Here is a 13,625-nt window from a genome sequence, read left to right as displayed (position 1 = left end):
AAAAGTGGAAGAAACATTTCTAGGTCCAAACTGAAAATTAAGAAGAAAAGAAAAAAAAAATCCTCATTAGTCCCAGGACCTGCCAAAAGGCAGAACACTTAATAATAATAATAATAATACTATTACATTCTCAAACGTAAGTTTATTTTTAATTTTTCTGAGAGTGAGGATTAAATTGAGCCCGTTTATTGTAAAATTTTGAATTTAAGTTGAGCTAAGTAGTTTTAAACTTAAACTTCAACAATCCTGACTGCTTCTTCATTTTCATAGTAGAACAAAAGTACTTGCCTCTTTCGAGATATCACTCCCAATACTTGGTTTGTAATTTTTGCGTAAAGATCCTTTGGTTTGGAACTAATATATATTCTGTAATATTTCGCGGAGGACACGTGTTGGAAATTGCGTAATTTCCGTATATCAGGCATCTTGGTTCCAAATCGTAGTCTCACCACTTAAAACTAAGCAACGATAGCATACAGCAACTTAGGAATCAAGACGCGATCTCTTTACTAATCTAACTATATCTCCTAATAATACAGGGTGCGGCACGTAAAACCGGCCCGTAAAGTGAACACATAAAATGAAATGTAATGTATTGAATATGATTAACTACAACACATAAATGAAATGTAATGTATTGAATATGACTACTCACCTTCACAGCAGGTGCTGAAAGTGTCCTCCGCCCACTTCAACACACATGTGAGCACGATTGAGGAGATTCATATATACCCTTGTCAGTTCTTGTGTTGTAATGCTATTGGTGACATCCTGAATCCTGGTCTTGAGTTCTTCAATTGTGTGTGGATTTGTTTCGTATACTCTTCCCTTTAACAGTCCCCATAAGTAAAAGTCACTTGTGGACAAGTCTGGTGACCGAGGAGGCCACAAGCCTTTGCTGCTTGTCCTCTCTGGTGTAAACATCTCATGCACAAGGGACAATGATGCAGCTGATGTGTGGCATGTTGCACCGTCCTGCTGAAAGTAACATAACTGACGCTCCTCTTCGGTCAAGTGTGTATAAAACTCCTCCAGGATTCCCATATACACGTCATTGTTCACTGTCGTCTCAAAGAATATGGGCCCAATAACGCGTGTGGCGGAAATGGCACACCAAACACCAATCTTCTCATCATGCAAGGGTACCTGGTGGATTGCGTGTGGATTTTCTGTCGACCAATACCGGTTGTTTTGGGAATTTACGTACCCAGACAGGTGGAACCACGCCTCGTCACTCATGATGAGCATTAGTGGATCCAAGAAACCACTGGCAACATTGCTCAACAGCCATGAACAGAAATGCACCCTCTTCTGCAGGTCAGGCTCCTTCAGTTCTTGCACAACACTTATCCGGTACGGTTTTAACTTCAGTCCCCTTAAAACACGTCTGCAACTTCTCTCACTCGCATGAACCTGTTGACTCAATCTCCTGGTTGACTTTCGAGGACGACTTGTCATTATCTCCTCCACCTGCATCTTTAATTCAGGTGTGCAGACAGATGGTCGTCTGTTCCTGGGAGCATTTTGAACCGATCCTGTACGCCGCCATTTTTCAATCAATTCCTGAATGGTGCTTTTTGCTGTCACAGAACGTCCTGGAAATTTCTCCCGAAACAAATTCTTTGTTTTCACAAAAGATCCAGTGAGAATGAACCCTTCAACAATGGCAACACGCTCGGGTATCGAATACGGCATTATCACACACTGACACTCACCCAGCTTAATACAACGAGGCCTTTTTCTCAACTGGTTTCGACAAGTTTCACTGGCTGCGGCAGCACGTGACTGCTGCAGGTCACGTAAGTCGACCCGAGCTCGACACGCCATCTCTTGGTAGGAAGGTAGATTATTTTTGCCAAAAACACAATATACCAGAATATTACGACGGGCCGGTTTTACGTGCCGCACCCTGTATTTACTCCATGCACCACTCATCGCAGACGTCTTTCAAAATGTTTCAAAGTTAGAATTTGTCCATTTTGTCATCACTGCATTATTATTTTATGTACCGTACATCTTTATTCTTTTGTTTTAAATATTATCAACACACTACTAAAATAATAATGTAAAGTATTAAAAACATATAATTCTGGCAAACTTAATTCAGAAAATTAATCAGTTCAGTAGCGATTACCATATTAAAATTTAATTAATGAAACATCATAAATGGCGGATTAAAAGATGTATTTTCGCCGCTACTAAGCATATTATAGTCAAGAGAAGAAAAGATATAAATGCCACTAAAGATGCTGTTCCACCGGTGTGACAATAGCTGACATGTGGCATGCGGTGGGCAATAAATGTTCTTATGAAAGCTAAAGACCTGAAACTTCTCATCGATATTTGGCATAAAACGGGTTTGTGCATTTTTTTTTTTAAATCTGCCTCGGCAGCAGTTGCCATCCAATTCCTACAAATTATTTTTTTTTAAAAAAAGGAAATTTTTTTTCGGGACAATTTTGGAATTTTCACTATTATGTATAGAGTACTACACTATACACTGTTCGAAAGGTCACTCGTACCTTTACAATGCATTATGGTACCTCTCAGAATGACAATTATATTCGAAGTAAAAACATTTTTCTGTAAGGAGGTTTCCAAACTGGTTAACAACCTGTGGCTCGCAAACCATTGGAATCGTACCTATATTCAGGAACATTTTTGCTGAGATTCACCCATACAATCAGCACCCAATATTTCCACTTTCTCGTGAATCGTCCTGGAAATATATGTATTTAATTTATATGTTAGAAGTTTTTAATTAGTTACAAGCTGTATCTTTATATCAGTTTTGGGTAGAGGTACTCGTAATAAAATATTAAGTGGCCATTGAGGAAATATTTATTTATTTAATATATAGTAAGTGAAAAGATACAGTTGTTATTTTAATCTCTGACAAACAAATTGTATACCATTCAGCATTTACAGTCCTTCGATCTTTCAAAAGTATGGTTGCCATATGTCCGCTATAGTCGAAGGAGCAAGCAATCATTTGCTGAGCATCACTCCTCGAACGAACAACTTCCTTTGATTTCAGCCCAATTTGAAACACCCAAACAATGGATTGCTGTTTATTGCCGGGTTCGTATGAATATCTAAGTTTTGACCCCAGTGACGATGTAGCGCACCAAATATACTTAACATAGTCACTAAGATTTTTTTTTTTTTTTTTTTTTAACTCGAATTGACACCAGCCTGCTTTTGAGCTTAGACCAAATTGTGTGGGATCCAACGGCTTGAAAGTTTCCGTAAGTTCAGATGACCTTTCAAAATTATATGTATTGCTGCCATGTCAATATTCAAGGATGTTACATATTTCAATTATGTCAACTCTTTCAATTATTTCACGCACATCAACATTACTGGCAACAACAGACGTGTATGGACGACCATCATTGAGAAATTCTTAGAACCAATTGTATGCAGTCCTATTGGATGGTGCTTCATCCACAAAGACCAATTAAAGTCGCGCAGTGCATTATTTCCTTGTTAAACTAGATTTGAAATAAAAAAAATATTCCCCGGAAAGTGTTCACGAGAAATTCCCATGCCTCGCTTTAAATTACTTCTTCAAATATTGTGAAAAATAAACGAATAGTTGTAAATAAAGATAATTTAAACAAAAAGATCTATCCTTCCGAATTTTCTAATAGCGAAGCACTAGCGCTAGTAGTAATTTGCAGAAACTTATTCAGCAGCCCTCGTACTATTATTCGGGAGGAAACTATGAACTTAGCTAATACTAAATGAAGAAAACTTAAGAGAATAGATCATTTCAGGTAAAAATTGATCGTAAATGAGGAGACATACGGGAATAGGGAATGCACTAATAGAAGACGCAAGGTGGACAAGACAAATAGTTCTCTGCGATGAAAAGATCCTAGTTAAACTGAAGAGAATAGTATATAAGACAGTAATTAGGGTTGGGTCAGCTATGCTATATGACATAGAACCCCTAAATTTTGACAGACCTTAATACAGTGAAGGCTGTGGAAACAATGCTAAAGGGAATGTTGTGTGGTGTAATCGTGAAAAATAGAACTAGAGGCTGAACAGGCCAATTCAGCTGGCGAATATTGTTTTTCCACATATTATTTAATGCCTTTCGTTGATTCCAACATGTCCTGGCATTATTATCTTGAGATTAACTGAAATGCCCGTTTCTCTCACGGAGAGAATAGGTTATGGAAAATATTTTAATCCCCTTCCCCTTAAAATGTATATTTCAATGAATGGTTAATGAGGAAATACAGAAGATGCTTTACTTTTGATAAATATCACAATACCCTACCCCCAAGAGAATACATCTGTTATCAAATTGATATGATTAAAAAGCCCAGCTTGAAGTGGGTACTAACTATTTTCCAAAAAAAATCATTTTAAACAAGACATACGTTTCCCCGATCCCGAAAGCAAATTTCAGTTATTTTTGACATTTTAGTTTTCACCCCACCCCACCCTCATCCTCTGCCGATAGGGATGAACTGGGCTTTAAACGCCATTGGGAGCGTCACTATTGATTTCAGCGACCCCGAAAACTATGGATTGCACACTATCTGTCGTTTATTATTTTTACATGTCACTCCTTCCAACTCCCACCCTTTGGGGTCTCTCGCTTCCACAGTATTTCTTCCAGATTGAATGTCATATAGGTGGGTTGGCTGCTAAGTGGTGTAAGTCACAAAAATTGAAAAATGGACTAACACCACATATATCTAGGCATGCAACTACACTTATCCACCTAACAGTGTGAGTCTAGTTCATTATTCCATTCACAAATAGCGCTCGTTGTTTGTCGATCAAACGAAGCAGCTGAGCGGCTTGGCGTTCAGGTGGAGTAAGTCCCAATTCTCCCGCCTAATGCTAATCCGCGCGCTGCAGTCTCTTTGTTGATATTTCTGTTTCGAGTGTGATGTCGTATGAAATGTAATATGTCGATTTTTTGAATATGAAGACTTTGTCACAAAACGTAAAAAGAATCGTGCTGGCAATGAAATCAACTGGCTGAAAATGCGCCATATCACACACGATAAGACGTATGGACTACCAACCCCCAAAAAGGAACTACTGAACGACATGGTTGAATTCCAGGAGCTTGACTGCGAAAAGGAAGCAGAGCTGGGCGTCCATCACTACAACTGATTCAGCCTGCACTTGAAACAGCATACCCTAATGGAAGATCCATCACAGCAGCCAAGAAAAAGGATATGTTGGACCTACTGAATTTTATACCCCTTGTCACCATTTTTTTTCTTTCTTTCTTTTTTTTTTTTTTTTTTTTTTTTTTTAACTTAAAGGCTGACTGCAACAATGAAGAATTGATGAAGCCATGTAAGAAAGTAAAGAATTTGTTTTGTTTACACACACAGTTTTTGTTAAGAAAGTAAAGAATTTGTATTGTTTATTCACACAATTTCTATTCTTGTACTTCTTAACATTAAACAGCATTGCCAGTGTAAGAGTAATGCTTCAATTTGTTATTTAATCCCACTTCATTTACACAGTATTTTTCCCAAAAAAGTACTCTCATTCGCCATGTCATGATTTTGCAACTTGTAACCTAACCTACTTTGCAACTTCTACAAAATAATTTTTGCAATTTACTTACGATATTATAGATCAAAGTCATTATTGAGCAGTACCTTCCTGAAGAAATACACATTTCTGAATTTACAGAGCGTTGCGAACTTTCAATTTGCTCTCCTGTAAAACAGGCATTTTGGACTTACACCATTTGGCAGCCAACTCCCCCCCCCCCCATATGTCTACCAAATTTGGTTAAAATTCCTCCAGACATTCCGGAGTTACGCTGGAATATACATTCATGTACACATACATCAAATATATATGCAAGCAACGCCTTTGGCGCTGCGCGTGCAAATTCCCAACCCAGCTGGCATGCTCGTTCATGCCTAGACTTGGGATTAAATGTCATAGCAATTGTAACCTAGTAGCGTGATAAACCCAAACTACGGATTTGATACTAATCTAAGTCATTTGAGACATTTTTCACCTTTCATGCCTGGATTCGACAGGAATCTGCTTATTCAAATAACAAGAAATAAAATAATTAAAAATGTTAATGAGTTATGCTTTAAGAGCAATTGTTAATGAGGCCTTGCAGGAGACCACCATGAAGAAATTACTTTTTCAGAAACCTAGATTTAAAGAAAAGGTTAAAACTTACATTCTAAAATCGGAGGTCTCTCTCTAATCTCGACGTAGTATATAGGCTGATGATGTTCTTGTCGGAGAAAATCGGAATGAGCATAAACATCATTTTAAGTTGTTAAGTTTATATATTAGTCTGAGAGAGCACTTTCACTGTTCAGCAAAGTAAAAACAACCAATACGTAATAAGTCCTTGTGGCTTAATTTCGTAGTGGGTTTTTGTAAAAAGTTCTTCCCCTTCTCACAAACCCAGGGGTGCTAATGGGAGTTAAACAGACTTAAATGGTGTAGAGAGTATCGGCAATTAACTTAAGCGGCCCGAAACGATGGATTCGATATTAAGAACTGTCGTTTTCTATTAGTTTTTCATGCCACCATTCCCCCCCCCTCTCCCGCCAGGGATATTAATGGGGCTGAAATTGGACTTGAACGGCATCAGAAGTGTTGCTTTTCATCTCAACGACCCCAAAAATTAACGGAAAGGACACTAATGTCGATCGTTTTGGATTATTTTATATCTTACCCCTTCTACTCTCTAGGTGTGCTAGGGGATCTTACCCCTACTGGAGGCTGCTGACGAGAGGTCATCGGAACTGCTACCAATCAACGTAGGGGCCCCAAAAGCTACGAATTCGGCACTAATGTCGATCATTTTTTAATTATTTTTACTTGTAATTTCACTCCTGTTCCCTCCAGATTGCAAATAGAGGCTGAACTTGAACTTAAATGACATCTGGAGTGTCACTTTTTATCTAAGCGACCCTGAAAGCTGGATTCAACACTTAATGTCGGTCGTTTTTATCATTTTTATATCCGCCCCCACCCCCGTAGGAGGACTAAGAATGTCCTACCACCAATTAACTTAGCGACGGGAAAACTTATGATTCAACACTAATATGGGTCTCGATTTCGATATTTTTAAATGTTACCATCCCCCTCCACCCCAGGTGCTAATGGGGGTTTAAATCAGACTGGAACGGCATGGGTAGTATCACAGTGTATCTAAGCGACCCCGATAACTATCGATTCGTCATTAATATCGGTCGCTTTCGATCACCTTTATATGTCTCTCCCACTCCTTCCCTAGGAGTGCTAGGGTGGGTCTTATCCTAACTGGAAGCAGAGCGTGGACTTACAGCGCATCAAAACTGTCGTCAGTCAACGTAGGGACACCTAAAATTATGGATTCGACACTAATATCGGTGATTTTCAATTATTTTTACATGCCATCCTCCCCCTTCACAGGAATACTAATGGGGGCTAATTTGGATTTAAACGGTGTCAGAAGGGTCATTGTTCATTTCAAAGACTGAAAGCTACGGAATCGGCAATAATATCGGCCGTTTTCGACTAACATAGCCAATATGTCACTCCTTCTACTTCCCTAGGTGTGCTACGCAGTCTTGCCCTCACTGGGATCTGAACTTGGACTTTATGGGCATGAAAATTGTCACCAATCACCTCATGGACCCCGAAAACTATGAATTCGACCAGTCGTCTTCGATCACTTTTATGTATCCCCTTGCACTCCCCTTGGTGTACTAGGGAGTCTAACCCCGACGGGATTCGTTTTCAGTGGTCCCGCGTAGCTTAGTCGCTAACGCTCTCGCCTTCGGTGCGAGCGGTCCCGGGTTCAGTTCCTGATGGGAGCACTCGGTCGAAACAGCGTAACAGCTTTTTCAGGCCAGCCACCCTGAATGAGGTTTTGAATGGTACCTAACTTATAGGTCCCAGGCCGCTTCCTTCCTTCTCTTTCCCCGGATAGTGTGCTCGCCGGGGGACGGTACGTGACGTTTGGGCGCCAGTTAAATTAAAAAGTTATTATGTTAGGCGCTGAGTACTAAGTTCGAATCAAGATATCACAAGGTGTCTACTGTAGTGGAAGTCACTGAATTAACAATTAAATTTTGTAAATTTAAGTTTCAACCAAAGTTAAGTGTGCTTTTTATTTGATAACTTTTCAAGCCAAAGGTAAGTAGACCAGACTAGATATGATTGACTGCATTACATACATAGTGAGCCTATTCCATTAAAAAACTTAAAGCAGGCCTTCTACTGTAGTTATGCGATAAGTGTGAATGTCAAACACATTTCTAGCGGCTAAATGACCAATATATGTACACGTAACTATTATTTTTCACTTTGAAATCGTTCTTTTTTTCCTTTCGCCACTTTCTTTAATGCAGATTAAATGCTTACAATGGGACGAAAAAGTGTGTTAAGTTTTGATTTTTATATTGGAATGTTAATAATAATAATAATAATTAAAAAAAAAAGTGATACCAGAAGTACAGCATACTGCAGTTCCTAAACTCAATGTCTCAGACACCCTGTATGCGAAATATCTTTCCCTCAACTCGATTAGGATTTTTAGATTTCTGGGCTCTCGGCATCTAAGGCCATTTAGCCCGTCACGTTTGAGGGAGCATACTATCCAGGTAAAGGAAAGGAAGAAAGGATTGGGGAAGGAAGGAAGCGGCCTGGACCTATAAATTAGGTACCACCCCGGTATTTGCCTGGTGTGAATGAGGAAAACCTCATTCAGGGTGGCTGGCCTGAAAGAGCGTGTTACACCTTTTCGACTGAGTGCCCCCACCGGAAATCAAATACGGGACCGCTTGGACCGAAGGCGAGAACGTTAGCGACTACGCTACGCGGAGCCACTTCCCTCAACTCGAGTGCGCGGAAATCTTTTATTGGTAGTTCTTTATTGGACTTAAGGAAGAGAAGAGTTTGGCAAACGCAATACGAAAAAAAAAACACATTTTAATATTCATAAGTATGTAATTATTAACTTTTTTAAAAAAAATACAAAAATTAAATCAATATGTTTTAATTAACATTAAGAAAATTATTAACAATTCGTCTGATTTCTTCATTTCCTAGCTTTCTATATAATACAAAAATTAAATCAACATTAGATCAGAAGTACAAGAATCGTGAACAAGCGAACAATCAATCCATGACGAGGTTAGGCAACAAATTCCACAAACGAATTAAACTATTTAATTTAGATGAATAAATAAAATAGAGTTAGAAAATATACAGATAAATGAGGTGAGATAAAGATAGAAGTGGAGGAAATCTATATATCTTGATTCGCGATTAGTTTTCAGTGCCTAGCTTACTTTATATGTTGTAAATTGTGATTTTTTTACTATGTACTTCGCGCCCAAACGTCCTGTCCCGCCGAGGGACGTCATCCGTCAAACGTGACGGGCTAAATGGCCTTAGACGCCGAGAGCCCAAAAATCTAAATCCTGAATCCTGGTATTCGTTTCCAGACTGTAAGTAATATGTGTACTAAGTTCGGTTAAAATTGCTCCAGGTGTTCCAGAGTTCTACTGGAACATACACACATAAAAAACATAAATTTTTATAGATATAAAAAATAGTAAATTCTCACAAGTTGGGTACATTTTATTATTCAGAATGTAACAGTATGTTTCTGCTGTCATCGTGTGCTATGTACAACAGTTAAAAATCCGAGTTGTACAGAAAACGTAACCCCATACCATAATTCTACCACTGTCGTAAATTTGATGTCCGACACTACGCATTCTGGCAACAACTGTTTTTCTGGAGGAAATCCCATGTATTTCAATCTTTTTTAAGGTGGCATTGACAATACCCATTTCGCAAGAATGGCGCACTGATAATTTTGAATAGACAATTTGTGTACTTATTTTACAATCATTAGCTACATTAATAATCTACAAAAAAGTATCGGAATTATATTTCTCATATATTTCACGTTATATAATTACCATTTTACACACCAGGCCCAGATGGCCACTTCTGAACCTTCAAGTGACATTATCTTAGCTCGACTAGCCATGCAGCATTCTGAGTTGGCGAACGGCGGTTAAATCGATTTTTTTCCATTAGAGCTTTGCAATTCCTTTACAAATTCTTCGGATGAAAAGAATTAAGTTTATTATAGAATTTGCTGAGGAATTCGTAGATAAGGAGATATAGCCATGGAGGTGTTCTGTCAATAAGAAATCTTGCTAGCATTATCGCAGCAGCTTGCAACTATATGACTGCATGAATCAAGGTCATAACAGAGAAATTACTAACTCCAGTTATAATTTATCAAATTAATGTTTGAAATTATCTGATGATTCCCAGCTGCTTCTCCTTCTGCTTTCGTTCAAAATAAATAAATAAAGTTTTTTAAATGCAATTTTACCACTTCGTATTCTAACATTTACAAATACATCATCCGATCTAATGTGTGTTTTTTCAGATGATCTGCATATTCGAGCAGTTCGGCGCTGTGTATAACGTGACAATTGATTTGAAGACCTATTTATCAACGATGAAGGATATTTTTAAAATAATAAGAACTGTGCAAAATCGTATTTTGTAAGTATTAATACATTGTATTACAACAGTGAGTTTTCTTTGACTAATTTCTGATAACGTGAAGGTGGTTAACGAACGTACTCGAAAAATTCTTTTTTTAAAGGTTTATTACAAAGAAATTCTGTAGGTTCGTTTCGAGATGAGAGAATAGTTCAATTGGTACCTGTGGTGTTCTATCTATACTTGATACGATATATTTACGGTTTATTATATACAATATATGTAAATAATTTCCTGCACATCTTTACCATGGCTATATCTCCGCAACTAAACTTGTACAATTATTTTAGACAAATGTACTTTTTTCCAGTTTATTTCGATATATAAAATATCTTCAACGTAATGAAAATGTCAACTTAAGGAACTGAACTGTCACATAATGTTTAACTTTTTTTTAAGCTAGCAGTATGCTCTCGTATCGAATCCAGCAGGCTGAGTTCTTAACAAATACGAGATGACAAGGTGTTGGCAAGGATTTCAAGAAAATACAACTATAAAAATGAATATAAACATAATCGCCGGAAATTGAGTTTTAGTTCGAACATTAAGTAACCAATTTTCGAAAACGAATAAGGAATACGTCCATTTCTATCTTTCCTAAAAGAATGCTGAGGTTCAATAACTGCATACATTGCGCTTATTTATGGAAATGATTTCTCATTACAAATGAATTTCCACACACATCGTTTTGTTTCAAGTTGAAATGATGTAAATATGAGGGTTGTTTCGACAGTTTGAAACACATCATACATTGTTAAAACAACTATTGGATCTTTTGAACCAAAAAACACGTTTCGGTTGTTATTATGAATGAGAGTACGCAACTTTAGTTTGAATCTCATTAACATGTTTTTCAAGGTAATGGGAAATGAAATCGATAGCCATTGATTATCAGACTTGCAGGGATTTGTAGGGAATTTTGTAGAAAGTTGGCAGGTTTCACAGTTTTACGTTTTATTCAACACGACATTTTAAATTGTAAGAAATGTGTGTAAATAACAAGGTTGTGAAAAACTCAGTTTTTCTTTTTCAAAGCCCTGTGGTATTGGGCAAAATTGCATTTTATTAAATTTTGTACGTGCATTTATAGCCATATTCCTGCTTAAAATGCCATTTGAGTATTCATGTTCTATTATACACATGAAACTATGGAATTCCCTTGTCGCACAAAAGAAGATCGTGAAGCATTTCGTGGGAAACATTTTCCACCATGACACTCGCTTATATTTTGGTTTCTAGGAAGAGGGAAGTAGACAATTTTGTAGACAAAAAGATAGTTAATTCTATATAATATAGAATAAAACCTATTACAGTTAGGAGTCAAGTTCCTGGGGCAGTCGTCCTGACTAAAGATTCCTTTAGTTTCATTCAAAACATGCCACGTAAGCACTGGAATAGTGCCTCAAGATTAGGAACCAAATATAATTAAAAGAACTACTTTATTAAGTGAATGTTTTATTTCATTTTTTTTTAAAAAAAGAAAAAAAGTTACTTTTTTAAGAAATTAAAAGTTGGAAATTTTTAAAAGTTTATTTCTAGTTGTCAATTTACTTTTCTTTAACAATAAATTTTGCGATTAAAACACATTCGTAACATACGATAATCGTACTATACGTCACATATTCCAGGATACGCAAGAATAATTCGGGAGTTTCCCGATCTCCCTTTTACTGCAACTCTTTTCGTTTTTACGTTCGTAATTATCTAAGTGTAATGTTGAGATAATAGAGATAGATCTTCAATAATTTCGTTTTAAGTGAAGCGTTTTAAATGTCTTTCAAATTATGGTGAAGAAAAAAAGTCTGATTTGTGTATTTGTAATCGTCGTAAGAGATTTTGTTTCCTTTTAATGCACCTCCTGATCGTTTATATACGTGTAATTATCCTAGCGTAGTGTTGAGAAAATAGAGATGCATCTTTAGTAATTTCCTTTTTTTAAGTGAAGCATTTTCGATTTGCAATTAACTGACACATGGAGAAAGACGACTACAAAAACGAAGAGAATGTAGTGGTATGCTTTTCGTTCCAGATTACAATTTAACACTGTTAGAGCGAATTTAATCAACCGCGATCAAAATCCGTCATGCATGTTTCCGAAACACATTTTTATTCAGTGATATTCGTTTCCGGAGACCTCCTCTTCATAAATTCATATTTGAAGCTGATTCTGAAAGTAGGCGTTTACTGAGGAACACGATTGAAGAAAGTAATTATAATCATATTAAGGTTCTCATTTCAATCCAGTTTTTTTAAATATATTTTTGGAGGTGGATTTTACCCCTTCCTTCCCCTCCAAAACAAAATGGAGTTTTTAGGCTGGAGAAAATTCCAACAGTTCTGGTAAATAATTGTTGTTTCTTATATTGGTACTAGTAAGTTGTGAATTATTGTGTGTAGTGATGACCTACATTTCAATAACTTACTGCTGATTTTAGTATTTTCTGTGTAAAAAAGGACTAAGTTGAATAACATGTAGAAATATTTGTGAAATCGAAGTTGTCGAAGGCAACAGGATTGTAACAGGATCAGATTATGTTCATGGTGAATAGGGAGGAATATCTTTTCTTCTGTGACCCGGGTTCGATTCCCGGCGGAGCTCATGTGGTTCGGATTCCACGTTGATCAGTAGGTCCCGTCTCATATAGCTGCGCTGCTGCAAGGGACGTTAAACTCAAGTCAACTCAACTCTTTTCTTTTGTGTGTTATAAGGATGTGTTGGAAAGTGGAAGTTAGAGAACTGAAGTAAAGTGACACATGGGAAATTACAATATGGGCAGTGTATTACGCAAAATTCTCCGAATTCCGTATACATACTAATAGTTGAAAACAAATATAAAATATTAAATATTTTTAACATGTTATTTTAAAAGATTAATAAAAAAAACGTTATTTTAGAAGAGTGTAGAAGTCTGATTGCGAGAAGTTGATAATTATTACTGTCTAGCAGTCGAAGGCAACAGGATTGGTTGTCGAAATCGTACTAGGAATATAACAACTCCATTAAGATTCTGAGATCACATAATAGATGAGTGTTAACATTATTTATCTCCTGTTTCGTAGTAGATTATTTATTATCGCTAGTATTT

General features: G+C 37.0%; 1 protein-coding gene across 2 annotated transcripts in view; it reads left to right on the top strand.

The window, feature by feature from the left end:
* LOC145686389 (transcription factor A, mitochondrial-like) overlaps positions 1-13,625 on the top strand; it is a 54,399-nt gene that overhangs the window by 9,404 nt on the left and 31,370 nt on the right. The window contains exon 2 of one of the 2 annotated variants that reach the window (XM_081759663.1): positions 10,421-10,539. The exons of the other annotated variant lie outside the window; for it this stretch is intronic. Coding sequence (XP_081615789.1) covers positions 10,421-10,539 — 119 coding nt within the window. The remainder of the gene's footprint in view (positions 1-10,420; positions 10,540-13,625) is intronic. 2 annotated transcript variants of the gene reach the window in all.

This window comes from Thermobia domestica, chromosome 5, assembly GCF_964235325.1.
Source record: "Thermobia domestica chromosome 5, izTheDome1.hap1.1, whole genome shotgun sequence".
NCBI lineage: Eukaryota > Metazoa > Arthropoda > Insecta > Zygentoma > Lepismatidae > Thermobia > Thermobia domestica.
Note: the sequence above shows the minus strand (reverse complement) of the source record. Positions and strands in the feature narration are given on the sequence as shown.